General features: G+C 42.0%; 1 protein-coding gene across 4 annotated transcripts in view; it reads left to right on the top strand.

The window, feature by feature from the left end:
- fgf13a (fibroblast growth factor 13a) overlaps window positions 1–21,590 on the top strand; it is a 59,604-nt gene that overhangs the window by 16,169 nt on the left and 21,845 nt on the right. For 3 of the 4 annotated variants that reach the window (XM_061288342.1, XM_061288332.1, XM_061288350.1), the window contains one exon: window positions 13,594–13,761. The exons of the other annotated variant lie outside the window; for it this stretch is intronic. In XM_061288342.1, coding sequence (XP_061144326.1) covers window positions 13,594–13,761 — 168 coding nt within the window. The remainder of the gene's footprint in view (window positions 1–13,593; window positions 13,762–21,590) is intronic. 4 annotated transcript variants of the gene reach the window in all.

Here is a 21,590-nt window from a genome sequence, read left to right as displayed (position 1 = left end):
ACATGCAGACAGACAGACAGACCCAGAACTGGCTCAGATTTAGATCCACCTAAACCAAGATTTGACACACCCAAACAAATGTATTAAATTTATATTATTATTATCATCATCATCATTATTATTTGAATGGAGGAGACGGTTCTTTGAAGGTGTAACGTCAGTTATATTTGGGGGTGTCGGTTATTATTATTAATAATAAAAACATTTTTTTAAACAAATGTGTGTATATATATATATATGTATATGTATATACTCTAACTTATTTTGCAAGAACCACATGGGAGACAGTTAAGTCTTTTTGGGCACCTGCAGGCGGAGAGTCCATTCGTCACTGTGCGTACAGCAATGATCGAATGACGTCTGACTCTCGCTTCCCACAAGAGCATCTTAAGAGAAAAAGGGTGGGGGTGACAGTAGACTGAATAGACAAGTTAAAAAGCCCTTGACCTCTAGATTAGCAGAGCAGGGGATGTTTTACGACATTGTGTAGGATGGAACAAGCTAGGTTATTTATTACTGGTTACACACCAACATAAGCATAAAACTAATCTACCAAGGTTATTTATTACTGGTTACATACATTCCAACATAATCATATGATCAAGATAGTTTTGGAAAACCCTGACATATATATGTCATATATGTGTGTATATATATATATAATGTCTCTACCAAAGTGGATTGCCACTTCCTTACCCCTCAGTGGCTAGCAACCGGAGTGCCATTGGTTACGTTATGCGAGAAAGCCATAGCTCTCAACCGCCTGAGTTATACGTAAAGGTCGTATGGTTCTGACTGAGCCAGCCTCATTTATAAGGTCTAGCTGCATGAGTCCTTGCATTATTTATGAGCCATGACACCGGGTTGCGGTGGAGAAGAGTTGTAAGGGTTACTGAGAGAGCAAAGCCCATCTTTCTTAGGCTTTGCGTGTGTTGCAAATGTTGTTTTTTTCATCAGGGTTCGTTCGAGGTCACAAAAGGTCACCAAGACCTCTTTGGGATATGGGCTTGGTCCCAAAGACCATTACTATGGCCACTTGATTTGCGATCACTACAAGCGAAGTAGCAAAGCAAAAAATACTTCAAAAGAGAAAGGCAAAGTCCGATCCTGATATCGGCAAGAGATATTCACCATCCGTTGGCTTAATTGGGGGGGTGTTGATTGATGTCAGCTACAAGAAGAATGCAATGTTTGCTAGCCCAAAACCAAATTCTGATGTTGAAAAGCACATCAAAGTGAGATGAATTGGTTCTTTTAATATTAGCTCATTTAACATTAATGCTAGCCAGTTCAAAATGTTACATACTTGACAAATATGTACGGAAGAGGCATTTGGTTTCAGATTTCAGTTAACGAATATAAGCATCGATGACAGTGAATGGGTTTAAATTTGGGAGTTGAATCAGTACTCGTACTTTAACCAGAGTCACTGCCATGAGTGCATTGCAGGGTAGCTCACCCTGAGTCTCACATGCTCAGTACCCAACTATGTCTATGAATTACTGCTTTTCCAAGGTCAGAAGCCTAATTGCTACCATGTCATCAGCTAACAGAGTCCCCCCCTGACCCATAGTAAACCTCCACCTGCCGCACCCTGACATCAATCCTACTTGTCAGCCCCCTGCTTGTGGTCAGCTGTTGAGTTGCCTTTCATTTGAGGCTTTGATTGCTTGCTCGCTTGCTAGCTAAGCTGTCATCACGCACTCGGCCTTGGAGTGGCATTTTCACACTCCTGCTCTTTCATGAGTCCAAATCCTCGTTTACAAGTCGAGTCAAGGGGCAGGCCGACGTGTTAAACTCCAAGGCATGGGGGCGGATGGAGAGAATGGTTTGGTTGGGAAGTTTTAGTTTGGCTGCAGTGCGAGGGCTGCACAGGACCTCTGAGGTGCTGGCGAAGGCATGATAAAGCAAGCCGAAAAACGTCATTGGGGTTACACGGCCACGAGGGTCTATCTGAATCATTTCGATGACAGACAGAGGCGATCCGATCACGTTTACAAGCCAGTGTTAGCTTTGTCGGTAGACTCATGTTAGGGTTTGGGTTGAGGTTAGGGTAAGGGTCATAAATGAAAAATGAAAATAACAATAGGATTGCACGAGGACCATTTTGGACGTTTCACACGATTGTATTGACTCATTAGAAAGGTTCTGAAACCAAAATACCCTTCTTGCGTGTTACGTCATGACTCGTTTGAACTGTAAAAGGAATCAATAGGTAAGCAAATGAATGATTCCTAGCAATCAAAATTCTTTGAACTTCAAAAAGAACAACACATCTATTTTGTCAATACTTTTGACCTACCAGCGGATGGCATTGATTTCAGCTGGGCTGTGTCGCTTCTATGAACGGTGACATGGATGAGGGCATCTTTTTGACTCGTTAACAAGTGCTGCTACGGATCAGCCCGAGTGTCGCGACCTGATTTCAGATGCCACAGTCCCTGTTTGCGTTTGCATGCTGTCTTGGGTTTATTCTTAGCACCGCTTCGTCTCAGCTGAATGGGACATCTGGCCTTGTGGCAATGCAATGATTGCGTACGGAAATGAAGACTGCGTGTTGCCTCTCAAGCAATTGTGGCATTTATCTCCAGTGTCTTGCAGCTGCAGCTTTCTTGTTAAGAGCCCACCCCTTGTGGGTACAAGGTGACTAGTACGAGTGACTGTACAAGCAGTAAGCCATACTTTAAATTCAAAAGCTGGACGAGTTTTAACATTTTAAGAGGTAGCATATTAATGAGCAATAATATTTGATGTGTGCCATTAGCACTTTATTTTCTCAGTGTTTTAAAGGTATTGCGAATAAGTGCACAGCCGGTGATTGAGCCAACACATTGCTGCAGCACGTGACCTTCAAATATTGAGCACTCGCAATATGTCATTGGGAAATATTTCTCCTGAAGAGAAGCAACTATTTTTCCATTTATGATTTGATGTGTTTACCCAAAAGTCTAGACAAAGTCGAGCCAAGTCAATTCCTAAAGCTTGTAGTGCATTCTAGGCTAGTACTGAAATTACCCACGAAGGTTCAATAGATCCATTGACTTCTCTCCAAAAGAAAAAAGTGTGTGACATCTCTTTGACATTAATGACTACATAGGTGAGGCCCACTTAGATCCAACTTGACAACACAGACAGATAACAAGATCATGTCGCAATTAATGTAGGATTGTTATACTTGTATATAATCTATTAAACCTGTATTGAGCGGAGCACTAACTCGCCGGCGTCCCGCGGGAACAAAGCGCTTCATTTTGGCAACGTTGCGGCGTTGCTTTTGTCGATGTCGTCATGGTGATTATCGGCGACACAGAGCAAGCGGTTCGCTCCCTTGTGGTTCAGTCGTGCACGTGCTGCAGCTTTAGTAATCGCTCCGTGCAGACGCTGAAAGACGCATGAAATCGTTGAGCAGTTTTCCAATCATATTAACGTGACGTGAGGAATCAGTTGTGTAGTGGGAAATTACGTAGTTTCACTTAAGTGGTCTGAAAATCCTCATTTATTTTCCCCTAAAAAAGTCTTCATGCTTTAATCCTGTTGACTCAATGGGTTGTCAATTAAAGAGAAGGCCGTTCCAAACTAATTGGAGTCAAGCGGAGAGACTTGGGCTCTCATTAGGACAAAACAGGTGGCTGAAAAAAAAATGAACGCTTTCAACCAAAAAGAACATCTTTCCACAAAGTTTGTCCTGATGCCCCCCCAGGCCGGCGTTTTCTGGTGCTCCTGGTGAGGACCAGTTGACAATCAGTTTTCTCGCTCAACACTAATTAACTTATTTTATTCTTTCATTTGACTTGGTTTTAATTATTTTGCTTTCATTGTTTGGACCTGGAAGCTGATAATGAATTGCCAGTACCTGGTAACAATAAAAATGTCATTATGTAATATACGCATCATTTTCACCGAAATCCCACCAAAATACATATGCGGTGTTGTGCCGTGAGATTTTACTCCTGGGATATGTGAACTTTGCCTTAATAAATTGATCCAATCAGAACAGAAACCAGAGCCATATATGACACTGTGACCCACTGACCTACGCTATCTCTGGAAAGGCCCCGCGGGGTAATGTGCTGCTTTGGTTACTAAAACAATTTGGGAGCTGATTTCACCACATATCTTGATGGTTAATCAGTCTCAAGTGGTTTCCTTTTTCTCACCAAAGCTAATATTTGATTGGGGCCAACATTTTGAATCATCAAAGTCAAAGTCAGCTTTATTGTCAATCTCTCCACGTCACAACACACAAAGAGACCGAAATTAAGTTTTTCTCTATCCCACGGTGACGAGACACATAACACGATAGACATACAAGTACGCGACACAATATAAAAACAAGAAGGCAAAAATTCAAACAATCAATAGTAAGAGTGATGAATAAATAATAAATAAACAGATAACACAATAAATAAGAGGAGCAAAACGGAGCCAGCAACCATAGCGCAAAAGTAAAAAACATCATAAACGAAAAGGCACAAACAATAAATAATAAGAGTAATAATAAATAATAAATAAACAGATAACACAACAAATAAGAGCCAGTGTGCATACAGACAGTACAGACAGTAAAAGTACAGGACGCTACGCAGAACGGGGGAGCGAGTTCAGGATCCTAACAGCCTGGAGTATGAAGCTGTTTGAGAGTCTGGTGGTGCGGGAGCGCAGGCTTCTGTACCTCTTCCCAGAGGGCAGAAGCTCGAGCAAAGAGTGAGCGGGGTGACTCACATCACTCACAATCGTGGTCGCCTTGCGGGTGAGATGGGAGGTGTAAATGTCCTTCAAGGAGGGGAGTGAAGCACCAGCAATCTTACCAGCCGTGTTCACTATGCGCTGCAGGGCCTTCAAGTTGTAGTCAGTGCAGCCGCCACCCCAAACAGCAATACAGCTGGAGAGGACGCTCTCAATGGTGCCGCGGTAAAATGCAGTCATGACGGCCGGAGGAGCGCTCGCTCGCCTGAGTTTCCGCAGGAAGTACAGGCGGCGCTGGGCTTTCTTTGCCAGTGATGCGGTGTTGGTGGACCAGGAGAGATCCTCACTGATGTGCACCCCCAGGAACTCGGCGCTGCTCACTCTCTCCACCACAGCACCGTCGATGGTCAGCGGCAGGTGTTGGGTGTGACCCTTCCGGAAGTCCACAACAATCTCCTTGGTCTTGTCGATGTTCAGCAGGAGGTTGTTGTCCCTGCACCACGTGGTCAGAAGGTCAACCTCCAGCCTGTATTGAGTCTCGTCTCCCTTGGTGATGAGACCCACCAGAGTCGTGTCGTCAGCAAACTTCACGATACGGTTGTCGCTGTAGGTTGCAGTGCAGTCATGCGTCAGGAGGGTGAAGAGGCTGTAGTTTGTGCCAGATCGACTGATTAATGTGGAAAGTAAATAAACATTGCGTAACATGTCCTAAATTATTGTGTGGCTACTTTTTTTAAGTACTTTTTTTTTTTTGCTTTTAAGCCATCTAGAATATAAAGGGTAATCTATTTATATACTTGACTCCAATATTTTTCTTCCTAATATACGACATACTGTTTTCCCACAAACTTCCCTCCATAGCTATTCAGATGTTTTTTTTTTCCGTGTCTTTGTCATTGCCATTCGAATAATGCTGCTGGAGTTTCCATAGTGGAGGTTTTCTTGGATGTAGCACAACTTCCCATAGCTGACATCATGTTAATCTTATTTACACAGCAAACTAGTTGATAGTGAATTAACAGCCATCTGCTCGCAGCGCACTCAATTTTTCCCCCTCACTCGCTCCAATATGCAATTAAACAACAATCAGTTCCACATTACCGATCTTTTTTTTTTCTCAATTAACTATCCTTGTGTTTGCTGATTGGCTGAGAGAAGTCGCATGGTCCACCCTATTTTTAATGTACCATTTATTTCAACACAGGGAAGAACATGCAAACCACTGAAAATGAAAAATAAAAAAAGGCCAATTGACTTTATGGAAATGTTTATTATAAAACTCAGCTACAAATATTGTTCCTTATGGATTGTGGTTGTCAGTCGATGAGGGATTTGCACTACAAGTGAAAGCAAACCTATATTGAAGAAGCATCGCGATTAGCAACAGCCCGGGTTAGTCGCCCAATTGCTCATGGAAGTGCTTCGAGGTCCCTGGAGGAGTGTAGATTTCCATGTCACGTCTGTGTATATATGTGTGTGTGTATCGTGTGTGTGCTGTTAGGCATCAGCGTCTGCTGTGCGTGGGTGGTTTGATAGCGCTGAGTAAAGCAGCTGTCTTAACCAGTTCCTATGTAATCTCTCTGATCAGCCTCCCGATAAACACCGAATCATAAACCCAGCCCAGAGCTGGGGGGGGGGGGACTAAAAAATACCCGCACATACTTACCTGGATGAACACATTCACCCACAAAGGGTAGTTTTACACAACCTGTGCAAATGTGGTGGGAATACGAACAGACTTTTAGTCTGGCTATCAGATGTCCGGTCAAATTTGACCTACCGTATTTTCCGCACTATAGGGCGCACCGGATTATAAGGCGCACCTTCAATAAACAGCCCATTTTAAAACTTTGTCCATATATAAATCTATATATTTGAACACACCTGCTGTGGTGGCTCAATATTGGTCCATATATAAGGCGCACCGGATAGTGCGGAAAATACGGTAAATATGATCGAAGCTCTGTCCTCTCCAAACAATTTGAATTTTCATAGATGGGCTTGTGTACTATGAAGCGCTTGACAGCAAATTCTGTGTCATGTGAAATTCCTTCAAATGCAGCGCCGGCATGGGAGCAATGAAACACATTGAAATATTTTCATTTTAATGTCACACTTGGATGTGACATTTTCTCATCAGGTGACGCGAGGAGCTTCTCCATCCTTGCGCCTCGTTCTTGTTACAGTAAACTATCAACAGCGCTGTCGAGCATTTGTGAAAGACACAGCAACATGTCTGGATGGGCCACCTGCATAATTCATGTGGCGGCGTTGAGCTAAATCCTGCCGCACCCCCCCTCGTTGCTTGATGTACTCTCCAACTATAGAATGGCTTCCATGGAGTCATAATTTGACCACCACACACAGAAGAAATTGTAAGACTATAGTTCTACAAAAATGTATTAGAATTTATTTTTTCTCAGATTATACAGGTGTACCTAATGCAGTGTTTTGTTTTGGTTGTTTACATTTTTTATTGAGAGAACAGCAGTGACAACTCAAACACTGTAATAAACTCAATTGACACATTTTGCCACTTCACTTGAAACCGTTTCTAGTTTGTTTCTAGTTGTTTAACACATAGCTTAGGAAAGAAATGTATTGAAAATGAGCATCCGCCTCCTCCGACTAAATAATAAGGAACTGTGCATCTGATTACCACCAATGGCTCCGCCCCTTTATCGTTCTCATATACGTGTTTGCGTGCGTGTGTTTGCGTGCGTGTGTGTTTGCGTGTCCATGAGTGTTAACAGCTGTGATGGCTTGGCTGATGAAGTAGTAAATGTTTACACGGAGGAGCGGCAGCGTGTCAACAGGATATCAGACCACTATGTGATTGTTAAATGCTTTTCAATTCATCTTCTGAATCAGAGCACTAGAGCTTTTTTGTCATGATGTCTTCGGAGTGGCAAAAAAAACGGTGATAATTTGACTCTTTGGATGCTTTATGTAATTCTGCACGGAGGCCAGGCTGGCTGGCACTCGTGGGTCGGAATTGACCCGTTGACACCGCTTTTGTTTGTTTGTTTGCCTCTTTTCCACTCGTAATGTGTCACCCGGTTAGTGATTCACAAAATGAACAAGCTCAGTTTATATAGCTTGTTTTTTAAATAGGTTCACCCTTCTAAACATGAAATAGTTCTCTCGAATCGCTTATCGGCCAGCCGATGCTAATATGCATCAAAATATCAAATATCAGCCCCGATGATCAGTCCATCTGATAATTGGCCCATCCCCAATTTCTATTCCAAGTGTCAATATATGTACATAGCAAATATTGTATTAATACAGTATAATGTATTCATTTGTAATATTGTCAATCTCTCTGCGCCATGCAAAATCTAATAACGGGATGCAAAGCAACTCATTTGGCTTTCATGGTTATCTAACATTAGCCCATACGGCCGACGTATATGCGTTGAAGCGAGAAATGAGCCGCTTGGAGAGAAATGTCACCGCCCTCCAAATAGCAAATATTATTTATAGGTAACGTGTGACCATGCTGTTGTGTTCTTTGTGCGGAGGAGTCACTGCACTAATCATCTTATGCATAAAAAGATGACAGATGTTCCCTGCAAAAACCTTTGATGAATGCAATTTATAAACATTATCCTCCAACAGCAGGCTAGCCATTGTGGTTTAATAATTGTGTGATGAGCAGACGGCGATAATGGTACAAATAGGACTGGTACATTATACGATTTTTGATGTGGATTTGCAACACTGCACGTTGCTTACTTAAGCTGTAGGTTTTGTTGATCTCATTCCATCTATTCTGCTGCTTTTTGTGGACAATAGGTATTGACGTCATCAATACATCCATCCATCCATTTTCTGAACCGCTTAGTCCCCACGGGGATCGCGGGACGTCATCAATACATAATAATCTGTCATATTTGGATCATACTGGATTGTGTATTTAATGTTTTGACCCATGAGTGGTCACTGGGCTGGGTTCTCTCATCTTGCTGATTTGAGAAAATTCAATACATGCATCAACTGAGTGTAACATCGATGAAAGGTTTCGGCCAAGGTTGATTTTCAAACCCAAAATTATTCTTTATTCTACGTGGCACGAGTTAAGCCCATTTAGCATTGTATTATTTATTGTATATTTTTAATAAATTTTTATTTATTTTATTTTATTTGTCTTATATTTATATATATATATATATATATTTATTTATTCATATATATATATATATTTAAACCCTCTTTAGTCAAGCATCCCTTTAGCAGTGTGTCAGAAAACAAATTCCTGGAGCAAATGATTTCTTATGAAACTGAGGCAAATTGATCAAATATACCATGCGCTAAATCACTGAATTAAATACGTATTAAAGAAATACATTCAAAACCTGAAATTCCGTTATCCACATTAGCATGAGTGAAAATATCGAAGCACAGCAGCCATCATTCATAGAGTCACATGCATTATGTTTGGCACCACATTTGTCAAATCCCTCTTTGAATGCATCCACAGTTGTTTTTTTAATTTATTTATTTTAAATCATGTCACACACACTTTTGTCCCATTTGCGAGTGGGCCTTTGTGTGATGTTTTACAATTCAATCCCACACATCTTCCATCATCCACCAGGTTCATAGACTGATGACATGCATTTATGACTCATCAACTGGTGTGTGTGCGTGTGTTTGTGTGTGACTGTGTGCCAAATTGGGCTCTCTCTAAGGCCTCTCTCTGATGCCGGATCAATATGCTTTCATATGAGTGTCCATCATGACAATTTCATCACATCCATCTTGGCAAGCAGGCGCTGGTATCAATCACACCTCCGCTATGCGTAACAACAAACGGCAAGGTGACAGGCAACCAGATTTTTGTCCAACTTTCTCCCGAGGACCCTCACTCCACCAAAACCATTCCACAAGACACCATACTTAATTCTCCTACTTAGGTAAACCGCACAAGCGTTGTCATTTTATTTTGGCGAGTTCCATTTGTCAAGCGCTTGACGGATGTTCCCGCTGCTTAGAAGCCATGACTTAGGTAAATTGAGCCGATTGCACGTTATAAATTGAAAGGCATTCCCGTGGCGCCGGCGGGGCTCCACTTGATAAGACACGTCCTTGAACTCCACTTGAAGATAAGACAGGTTTGAACTCTCGTTGGCCCCTTACGTAACACCTTGTCTACACACAATCAAGCGTTCTCGGGCAGGATAGTTATTGCATATCACTTGCTCTATACTCCATGTCGTCAATATTGCTTGCACCCATCACATCAGAGCTGCTATGGCAATAAATAAAACTAGTAGAGGCCTTCTCTGTCAAACGTGGGAGGTTTGAATAAATGAGCCAGTAAGCCAAGTGACATATAGCTCAAGTCTGCTTCTTCTATTTGGACTCAGCTCGCCCTTAAAGAGCGATTTATTTCTGTCAGAGGTGCAAGGATGTGTTTTGCAGTCTGCTGAAGGTCCAGAGGAGCAACGCGGGTGCCGGTAGATCATCGACTATAATGAACCCTGGTGACGGCTCACTCCAGAGCGCTTGTGCTGATCGAGAGTGAGATGGCGGGCACTCCGACGTCATCCGTCAATCGCAATATGTGCTCTTCATCAAGGCTGTGGCAAAAGATGAAGGAGACGGGCTGTAATTGATGGCCGCCACCCTCCATCTCGTTTGAGCCTACTTCGTCACGTGTCCGTGCAGACAAGCTGGACTTAAGCTTGATTTGATGAGACTTGCGTTTAGGGATTCAAGAATCAAGATGGGCAGCGAGATTGGAGCGTCCATGTTTGCATCGCCATCAGTGAGTGTGGATTTGAATCCTGGCTCGGACCTTCCTGTCTGGTGTTTGCTTGTTCTGGTCGCAGGGGAAATCAAACTAGATTTCACTTTCCCCAGCCGCTTCATCCAGTTTTTCTGAAGGGATCCGGAGATGTCTCCAGTCCAGCTGAGAGACTCTCCAACTTGTCCTGGCTCTTCCCCGGAGGCCTCCTGCTGATGGGTTGTGCCCGGATACAAGAGAGAAATGCAAGGTTGCAATGAAACACAGTTAAGGCAGAAGATCTTGGCTGACCTCCAAGTTGTCCGCTGCCATAAAACCTTTTTATTAACTTAACTGTACATTTCAGTCTTCTTAATAAATCATGATTGTCACTTGAACCATATTGTATCGAGCAGTCCGTACAGAGTCGTGTTTTGCCCATTTCCCATTTCACGTAACAAGATGCACGAGTGCAATTCCAGCTTCGGATTTCTGTCCACGGGCACATTTGTCCAGGAACCTTTCGAATTGACTTCCGTTGTCTATTGCAATTCAAGCTAATGAGATTGAAGCAATCGTCCACCAGGGAGTTTGATTCTGAATGTCTACTGAGCTTTTTATGGACGTGGTAGTAACGTGTTCCCAGTTTCTGGAAAGATTGCATTTGAGTTTTTTTTTCCCGATCAATTCGCGAGATGTGTGAGAATTAGTTCACCTTGATGGATGGCTGCGGACCTACCAGCTGCCAGCAACTCAGTTGGAGCTGAATGGGGTCAAATACATGGAGGAGAAACTATGGAACATTCTCAGTCCTTCCTCACCTCCATTCAAGTTTTGTAGTCTCACTTTGTTTTGACCTTCTGCCTGTGCAGAATTTAGGTTTTGGGTTAAGAAGCCTGTATGAGGAACAGGAGATGCAGATGATTTATTGTGCAATGGATTAAGTGATGAAATGTTTTCGCCTGTGCAACCCTGATTATCTGTCTGTGAATGTTTTATACAGTGTACCCATAAAGGATGCTGATATTGAGCATCGACTGGTCTCCTCTCACTGTAGCAAGGACTTGAGATTTTATTAGGGACTTCTTTCTTTCTGACATTAGCTGTCAGACATTTTTTGACATCATTATTAATGACGAGAGCGCAAGTAAATTTTGTGCCTGGGTTGCTCTTAATTGGGCGTTCCTTTTTTTTTTTATGCGTGCCTTGCTGTGATTTAAACTCAATGATTTTGTAGTTAGCCTAAAAAGATCAAAAGTAAGATGAATATCAAATGTAAAGTTGTTGGGATTTTATTTCTGATAAAGTAGCAGAAATTCTCTGCATGCTGTTACTGATGGAACAAACAATAATTAAGTTTATAATTTGTGACAAATACATATTGTATTTATAAGGAGAGTTTATTTTTTTCAATAATTGTATTAGTCTTACCTTGCAGTTTTTCTTAGGTGCCTTTATTAGATCCAAAGCCCGAGATGTGTAAAACAAACAAACAAACAAACAAACATCAATAGAGGTAATATTCAGTGAACGATCATGGGGGGGTGGGGTGGGGGGGTATAGAAAAACACGTAAATTGCATCACTTGTATCACAAGGAACTCTTTCAGTCTTTCTCTCCCAAGTACGAAAATAAATGCATTATTCATACGTGTTGTAAATGGAGGTGAAATGTGGCATTGTTGTTGGTTATGGCGACTCTTTAGTTCCTCAGTGGTCATTTCCATTCAGAGGGAGGCCCACTTAAACCCATTAGAAAAAGAGAGGACCACATTTATTTGCCCTGATTTTGTTAGTTGCTAATCCACCAACAGCTCAAAAATGGGTCAGTGATTGGCGCCAAGCTGGGCCTGTGCCCACAAGAGGACAGATGTAACACACACGCAAGCACGCAGGGCTTTTTACAGCCTCCCTGGAGAGGATTAGACACATAGGTTCATATATGTTGCGTGTACAATAAGGGCTTAGCATCACTATGGGTGAGCATGACATCGTTGCCTGGTGTGACCTGGGGGTCCCGTGCATGCTTTTGCACCTGCCTGCCTGCTTGCAAATGGGATGCGTGTGGAAGTCCAAGTGGGGAGAACTAGCGACTTACTAATGACTTGACCATGCAGTTTGCACGCTTGCCTTGCAGCTTGTTGCAACTTTTGCTGCAGCCCTGTTTTCAATGACTGCCGTAACATGAACATTCAAGTCGGATATTTTGCTGTTTATGTCCCTTCATTTTAGATGTGCTTTTTTATTTATTTTTTTATTTTTATAAACTGTCAGGCCTTGATTGAATTTACTGTCCTTCTAGGTTCCACATCCGGACATTTTAGATTATTTCACTGCCTAAAGTTCTTAACTAACAAATTTTATTACCAATATAAAATATCTATTACGTCTTTATTTTAAACCCTTCAAATTCCAGTTGGGTTGTTAAACAACTCCCAAAATATATTTTGTTATGTATTCTCAGTGTGACATTTTGAATACTGCTGCAGGGGAGATCCCACTTCATGTAAGATTCAATCCACTACATAAAAGTATTTTTTTAATTGGTTTCAATTGGTCAAAAGTAGATTTTGATGTAAACAATATATATTATTGATGTATGCAGGTGAAGTTGGAAATGACCATATCTGACAAAACATCCCTTAGAAAGTGGCAATACATTTCGCATTAACACAACTCAAATAGTTAAAAAAAGAGACAAAATTAAACTAAATTTTAACTAATTTAAACTAAAACTTAATTAGACTAAATTTGAAGCATTAGCGATCATGCGTTTTTCCATTAGCATTAGCAAAGATGCTTTGCTCAAATCAACAGGCAGTGGGTCCGTGCAGCAAACTAAATTGGTGCCCAAGCCTGTGGAAATGAAATAAAAACATGCCCATCAACAAAGGCACCTGCTGACGAGCAGGTTTCAATTTTTAGGTTAGCCGCCAGGGAACCAATGGCTGGCCTCCCTTAGTCCTTGAAAGATCTGCTCAAATATTAAAATGAAGGCAAGCTGGGATCGATCAATAACCCCTGCATTGCTTTATTTAAAACTGCATTGGTTGAACTCTTTCTTAGCCTGTGTTTTTTTTTCTCCAGTAAATTTTCTGTTGTTGTTGTTTTGTTTTTCTTTCTATGTGTGTGGTGAGTTTTCTAACTTCAGTTCATTCTGTTATGGCATCGCCGCAGTCCAGGATGATGCCGCCCCAGGTACCCAGGAGTACATTATGTTACGGCAGGACTCCATCCACTCTGCGGATATAAGGAGTAAAGGGTCCCCGTTTCGTGCTAAGTGTCACGAAATCTTCTGCTGCCCGCTGAAGCAAGCCGTCCACAAAGAGAACGCTGAGCCCGAAGGTTTGTTCGCACCCCCTCGTTGTTTTAATTTGCTGATGCTCCTCCCCCCCCCTCGCCCGTATCCGTCCTGCCCCCTCCCCCTCTTCCCACCACCAACCCCTCTCTCGTATTCTGTGTGAACTGATAGCTCACTCTCCTCCAGACTCTAATTCCTGCCCCATTTTGTAGAAAGAAACTGCTGTCCTCTTCCTTGTGTGTTTGTTTTCAAATATGCGTGCATGTCAGTGTTTAGCTGATGATTCCTTGCAGAGAGCCTGCAGAGTGACACCATTTTTAAGTGAAAACAGATGGGGGCAAAACAAAATGTGGTTTGGTGTGAAAATGATGTTTTGGAGCATGGGTGGGCAAATACCGATAGATGTATCGGGACAATATTTCAACGTAGCGGGTTGTTGCAATGGCAGCCGATACCAGTCACAGATACCAACGTGTGGCTGTTTTACAATCAGGAAGTAAAGGGCTTCTGCCATAATGTTTATCTAGATGTTCCGTATCCATGTCAATCATCAAATATACCCTTTAAGATGCAATTAACACATTTGTTTATATTAACGCTTTTAGTGTGTTGCTCCCAAAATCTATACGTTAGTTTGCTCACTCCATTTTCACTTTCAAATTCCACCCGTCCTTTTATAGGCCCGTTCAGATGGAAGTTCCTTGTCAATGAATTGTCACACTTGCTATCATTTACTAATTTTGGTAAAATCCCGCTGCCAACTAGTGTTTTGGAGATGTAACTGCAGATATACTGAAAAGCTGAACTTTTAAGTTTCAAGTATGTGACTGTGGCAAAAATCAAGTCATACTTAAAACTATATCATCGGAAAAAAACAGATACAGGCTGTACTGTTTTGGAGTTTGGGTAATCAAGTTTCCCTGCAGTAGGCAATTGGATCCAAGAGCTAATACGGTTGCTCGACTCTGTGCTTCCATTATGGTGCCCAAATGAGTGAATCAGGTTTGAACCTGTGGCACCACAGATGAGTCACAGCAGCATCGAAGCTGCAAAGAAACGCAGGGACACAAATCTGAGAGTCAACCAGACTCCCCTGCGATCAATCAGCTCTCTGCATCATTCTCTTGAGTTTTACCTCCTCTGGATTCGTCAGCTTTCTTCGAGAATTGGTGCGTGTCACTCTTTTACGATGCGCCGTCTCTCCACATCTGAAACAAAACCGCACGCCTGAAGGGGCAGATTTGTGTAAATAGCGCATTCATAATGCAGGAGACTGAGAGACTTTGTGTTTCAATGTGCAAGCTCTGTGATTTATAGTTCGACAAATATCCACATTGACGTGTAAACACGGAAGCATATGAGATGAGTAGTTCCCGCCGTCAAACACTGCAAGCTAGGAACAAGCCTGCCATGCTCATTCTATAAGGTCATTTGTTTTAAATGCTGATCTCCAACCATGGCTGTACTTAGTAGCCCTAATCTTTTGCCACTTTGATTAACAACTCAATCCTCATTGGTCAGAGTACACAGCCCTGTGGAACTCCATTACTGTTCGCACGCTTTTGTTAACATTCAGAGTGAAGCCCTGTCGATTCCCAGATTCCCAAATTCACCTACTGGTATTTGTGTAAGCTATAGCTTATGTTTGAAAAAAAAAATATATATATATATATGTATATATATATATATATGTATATATATATATATGTATATATATATATATATATATATATATGTATATATATGTATATATATATATATATATATATGTTTTTCAATTCTAATTTAAAATTTGGCTGGCGTTTTGCTCTGTCTTTGTGATTGTTTGATGTGCACGGTACAGACACATGGCAGACCATATAACGTCATCGGTGATTGTTTCATCATGGTTCACATTTTGAATAGTTGAATAGTAAAGAAATAGTTTTGAAGTGAAGTTTGAAGTTTTTCTCCCTGACTTATCCTTCCCAGTATTCTTCCAATATAGCAATTGTTACATAACCGTCAAAATCTTATAATATTAAATCAAGTGAGTGCTAAACTTTTTATCATTATTATTTTGTTAATCTAAATCAAAGCTATAAGTTATTTTCCCTAAAGGCCGAATGTAGTTAAGCATCTGCTGTGCTTCGTATTCAGTTCACAGTCCACGTTAATTAGTCTCATCCCTACCGAGAAAACTAGCTCATTGGCTGCTCACTCAGCCGCGACAATGTAAGCAGTCGTACGCCGCAAGTGAGGCCCATCTCGATTCATTTCCCACGGCTGCTGCAGGACTGTCTGATCCGGTCCCGCATGGCAACCGCGGGCCTCGGAACTTAGGACAGGCGCATAATAACTTGCTTCGTTTTTCCGTTGACCTTTGTTTCTCAGCGCCGACTCTTGTTTGTCAAAGTCTATGTACTGATGAATAAATAATGTGCGCGTTAATGTGATTTGGTGCCTGGAGAAGCTCGGCTAGCTTGGCAGAAAAGTGTCAATGTCACATCTGCAGTCTGGCAGCGCTACTCTGACCTTTTTAGGGGACCATCTCAAAGCTTACTCGGGCCTTTTTCATCATGTTGAAGGTTACCTAAGTTTTTAAACATTAAAAATTCAGACGTCTTGTTCCAAATAATCTAAGACACACGTGTCAAAGTCAAGGCCCGGGGGCCAGATACGGCCCGCCACATCTTTTTATGTGTCCTGCGAAGACAAATTGTTCATCATATTTGTGTGTCATTACTAGAATTGCAAATTGTCTTCACTTTTAATATCTTTTTTTCTTTTTAATTGACCAGTTTTTACTCGTCTTATTTGAAAACGAGTTATTTGTCAGTTTGTTTTGTAGCTTTTACTGTATATAATATGAGGTGCTCATACATTTATTTGGGCAGACAGTCATAATGGTCCTCTGAAAGAAGCTATGACTACAATGCGGCCCGCAGAAAAAAATTGTTTGACACCCCTGATCTAAGACAATAGATTTAAAAAAAGCCAGTAAAAATGGAACATTTGACAATTTGATCACATCCTTGAAAATCATGACTCTGCTTTATTTAAAGACTCAAGGAGAAATATACAACGTTCCGATTCATATTTGAAGTTGTATTACAAGTCACCAATGATATCATTTTGAGCATTGATATCTCAGCTTTTGTAATGGGCCTCATTTGAATTTGACTAGCGAGTCCAGCTCAGTAGCCTAGTGGTAGAGTGTCCGCCCTGAGACTGGAAGGTTGTGGGTTCAAACCCCGGCCGGGTCATACCAAAGACTATAAAAATGGGACCCATTGCCTCCCTGCTTGGCACTCAGCATTAAGGGTTGGAATTGGGGGGTTAGATCACCAACTGATTCCCGAGCGCGGCACCGCTGCTGCTCACTGCTCCCCTCTCCCCCAGGGGATGGATTAAAATCACACGGGGATGGGTTAAATGCAGAGGACAAATTTCACCACACCCAGGTGTGTGTGTGACGATCATTGGGACTTTAATGTCAGGTTCACCAGTCCATAGCGTTCTGGCTGCAACTTCGGCCCATTTCCTTTTAATGTGCTGCCCTTGACACTGATTGTTTGTTTACTTGCTTGATAATGGTGCTTAATTGTCTGGAGCGTATCCAGGGTGTTCCACGCTTGCTTTTGCCAATTCTGTCGACTCAAGTGATCTGTGGGAGAATCTATTTTCCCTTCTGTAGCTTCGTAGGGAATAACAGAAGCATACAAGCAATTTATGATCCCATTAAGATGATGTACAAAGATGTGTCCTGTAAATTAGCCGCTTCGATAACTTTACGAGTGAAAATACTCAACAGAGCTCACGTGGAGTGGTCTTGTCAAATATTCATTCCCTTTCACAGCATCATTAAGAGCCCGCTGTGATCAAGGTCATTTTAAATGCCTCGCCAAGACAATGGAGAGGTTAGATATAAATACTGCATAGTGTTAATGAAAGGCTCATTCTTCAAGTCTGCCAACCGGCTGCGTGTCTCATGCGGCGAGCTTCACCCGGGCCCGCAGCGCTACGCTATTTGCCTCCGCAGGTTATTTGGCAAATGAGCCCCGATGCGACTTACTCATTTGGGTCGCGTGACGTGCCCTTCACCCGTGACACCAAGTCCCAGCGGAATGTTCTGCCGCTTTTGTTGGGTAAGGTTGACATGCTAATCATTTAAAATTGTCAGAGGGGTCAAATGCAGGTCCAGAACATAGAAACCCTGACACAGCTCGGCTTCAACCGGCAGGTAAACGATCGAGCTAGAGCTAGAGCCAAATTTCCCTGAAAAATTCCCAAATAGGTGAATTTGCAAATGCTAAACTGCAAATTTGTATTATAAATCCCAGATTCAGATTGTTTGACTTTAGAGGTGCCAATATATTTGTGCCAGTGAGATATGGCTACCGATGTTTTTTGTTGTTATTTCGCAGTAGATAGATTTTATAGATTCAACCCTGGTTTGGGTATCATCAAGTTTGCATGAAAGAAAAACAAATGCTAATAGTGTTTTGACTGTATTCGCTAGAAAGATAGCTGAGATACCAATGAAAAAATTGAATGCAATAGTGGTCTAAATCCAAACATTTGTCAAATCAATATTTCGCAAAAGGTGATTCAAAATCCACTTATAGTGACATGTAGATGACATTGCACCCAAGCTAATATTCAATATATTAAATATATATTTAATAATGTTTAATTTATGAGCTTTCTGTTCATCTCTGTCCCTCTCTGGGATTTCTTTTCTGCCATCTTGGAAATTGGAATTGGGCCAGTGTTACACTGATAAATCAAGAAAAATACTGAGTGCAATAACTGGGTGCCCTGTGTGGTTCTAAATTAAAACCTTGTGTGTGTCTCGATTCATTTCGGCCCCTAACTTAAAAATGACTAAAGTTGGACCACTTTAATCACACATCTAATCACAGCCCGTCATATCGACCGACGTAAACTGTTTTTTAAAACTCGCACTTTCTTTGCTTGTGTTTGCACACATATTCTCCGGCAGGAAAATTAATATAAACTGTTAGCGTAGGATTCTGTCATGTGCTAATAATGTGAAAGGAAAAGGGCAACATGCGGGTTTTGATGAGAAACAGAGGCTCTTCAGTGTAATCATGGAAATGCCACCAAAAAGGCTCCCGGGCGTGCACGGACACGTGTGATCCGGTGGGCTTCTGTTGCGTGTTTGCGAGGAATGTGTTGTAATGCGCCAACTGGGCGTGCCGATGTTCGCATGCAAATCATCTTCATCCTCCTCCTCTTCCTCATCATCATTATTATCACAAAGCCACCATCTCTAATCTGCTCTTGAATGCCAGCGTGTTGCTGATTACGTCCTAATCTCTTTGACCCAGCACGATGACGGTGCAGATCGCAGGTCAAGCCTGGAGATCCAGGAACTTCCCCGTTTTCGTACCCTATGACATAGGTGTCAAACACAAGGCGCGGGGGTCAGATACGGCCCGCTGCATAATTTTATGTGGCCCGCAAATACAAATTGTGCATTCGTATTTTAAAAATATTTGAACAGTTTTTACTAGTCTGTGATTTCAAAACTAGGTATCATTAGTTTGTTGTGTACTGTAAATAATATAAGGCATTGACAGTCATAATGGCCCTCACAACTATGACTACGATGCAGCCCACGATAAAAATGAGTTTGACATCCCTGCCCTACGAGGAGCCGTGAATTTGTAAATACGCACAGCAGCAACCTGCTTTACCTGCAGAGCGTTACCCCGAACAATTTACGGAGCTGGCTTTAGATGGGAGGGGCCCGGAGGGAACGGGCGACATCGTGTAATTACTCCCCCTCTGGTCAAACAAAGATATGGAGCCTACTGTTATGAAGGCCCCAGCGGAGGACACGTATTTGATTGTAATCCTACATTGTGCTTGCGGAGCTTTCTTCTTGTAAGGCAACAACACGTCGACTAAAATAACAGCTTTAATAATTACGCTAGACTGAATGGTACTAAAGAGAATACTGTAGTATCTGTGCCATTGCCACGGAGACCTCTGCACACAGCGCAAAAAGATTGGTTCAGAAATGAGGGGGGCGGGCACAAGTTTTCGTCAGTGTTACTGGGGGCCCCACATATACGTCCTAACCAGCTGCATGACAAACATCGCATTTCAAATATGGACCAAATACATCCTATTGTACGTTCACATTGTAGTATAGGGCAATATCGTAAGACCAGGTGCAAAAGCAATTAACCATGTCTGCCATCTAGTGGTGAATGATGTTATAACAAGTTAGATCTAGACAGAGGAAATTTGCTATCAGCAGGGGACAGCGACCGGCCTGCAAATCACAAAAATCAGCATATAATTGACAGCCATTAAAATTCCTTGGATTTTGCAACCCCCCCTTTAAATTTTCCAAAAGTGCTTTGTGCTCTGTGTTCTTGACTAGGTTTTCAGAATTGCTGCTCATGGCAAAATAAAGTGTTTTCTGATGGGGCGGGTTGGACTCCCATGCGGGCAAATGGACACCAGCGTGAGCGAAAGACGACGAGGATTGCACTGAGTGGTTTAGGGTTAGCTGAGTAGCAGATGTGAAGATTGGAAAAAAAAGACACTTGTGAAGGAGGCAAAATACAACACACACTAACACATTGACAAACAAACTAAATAGTAATAACGCACTTACTTGTACCATCGGATCATTTGGCTTGTCTTTCTCGCTATTTGATGACATCATTAGCAGAGCGGGACCGAAGAAGCATACGGGGTTTGTTCCTATTTAACCGTTGACGCAGTCGATTATGATGCTGCGTGAGAGCGTCAACGGATTACTGATGTCACCATCCGCAGCGGCCTCTCGCTCTTTCCGCTTGCACGCAGGTCCTCGCAACGTGTCGAACAACATCACATCCAGTTTGCGCCTGGTCTTGCTCTGGTACCGTCTGAGTACGGAACAGTTGGCCTCAAAATGACCTGTTTTTCCAGCATCTCGCCTCAGGCGGCTTGTTAAGATCCCATCGCCGTGTAACGTAGACAAAGGGATTAGATTGGAACAATGTGTTGGGATTTAAGCCCGAGCTGCAATATCGCCAATCTGTTTTTTAGCGGCGTTTCACACTATGTGCAGACAGAGACCCACTTTTTCCTCACTGCTGCGTTTTGCCCTACTTTTCATTCCTCTGCTCTGGATGGTTCTCTATCAGTGCTGCACTGCTCCTCCCAAACACTCACCTCGCGCCATCCATCACCATTACGCTTCTATTGATTGCTCTCCAGGCTGACGTCATCAGCAAGCATGGCGGGATGATAATATCACCAGAAGGTGCCACTAAAAAGTTGATTCTTTTATGTGCTGAACTTTATATTAATTGTATTACGTAGAGGATATGCTGTTAATAAGCATATGGGTCATGTTCCCACACTTTTTATGAAGATTTGCTGTTGATGACAGGGTGAAATTTTTTCCCATTAACCTCAGAATTCAAAGTCCTCGTGAAGTGAAAATAAACATCTTCTCAGTGAGACAATCCACTGAGAAAAGTCGTGGACATCACATCCAAGTTTGAATTACAAGTTGCAAGTTACATTTTTATTTAAAAAACAGATTTACATTTTTTTAGGGGAGGCTTGAGGCTGGAACAGTTTAAGGATGTTTCCAATCATTCAAATTGGGAAAGATGATTTGAGAAGTACAAGTCAGTTGGTCACTGAACGAAGATCATACAAGGCACGACTTTGTTTTCTCAGTGCAGTATATATATATTTATCATTTTCCTATGTGGGACGTGTCAGGTATGATTTGCTGAAAAAAGTTTGACAGAGTTTAAAAAGTTCTCAAAAATAGTCTACAAACACCAGCGAATCGCGCATCCCTTGGTGTATTGAGCCCTAAGTAGAACATTTACACCAGGTTTGCGTCTGAGAT

This window comes from Syngnathus typhle, linkage group LG1, assembly GCF_033458585.1.
Source record: "Syngnathus typhle isolate RoL2023-S1 ecotype Sweden linkage group LG1, RoL_Styp_1.0, whole genome shotgun sequence".
NCBI lineage: Eukaryota > Metazoa > Chordata > Actinopteri > Syngnathiformes > Syngnathidae > Syngnathus > Syngnathus typhle.
Note: the sequence above shows the minus strand (reverse complement) of the source record. Positions and strands in the feature narration are given on the sequence as shown.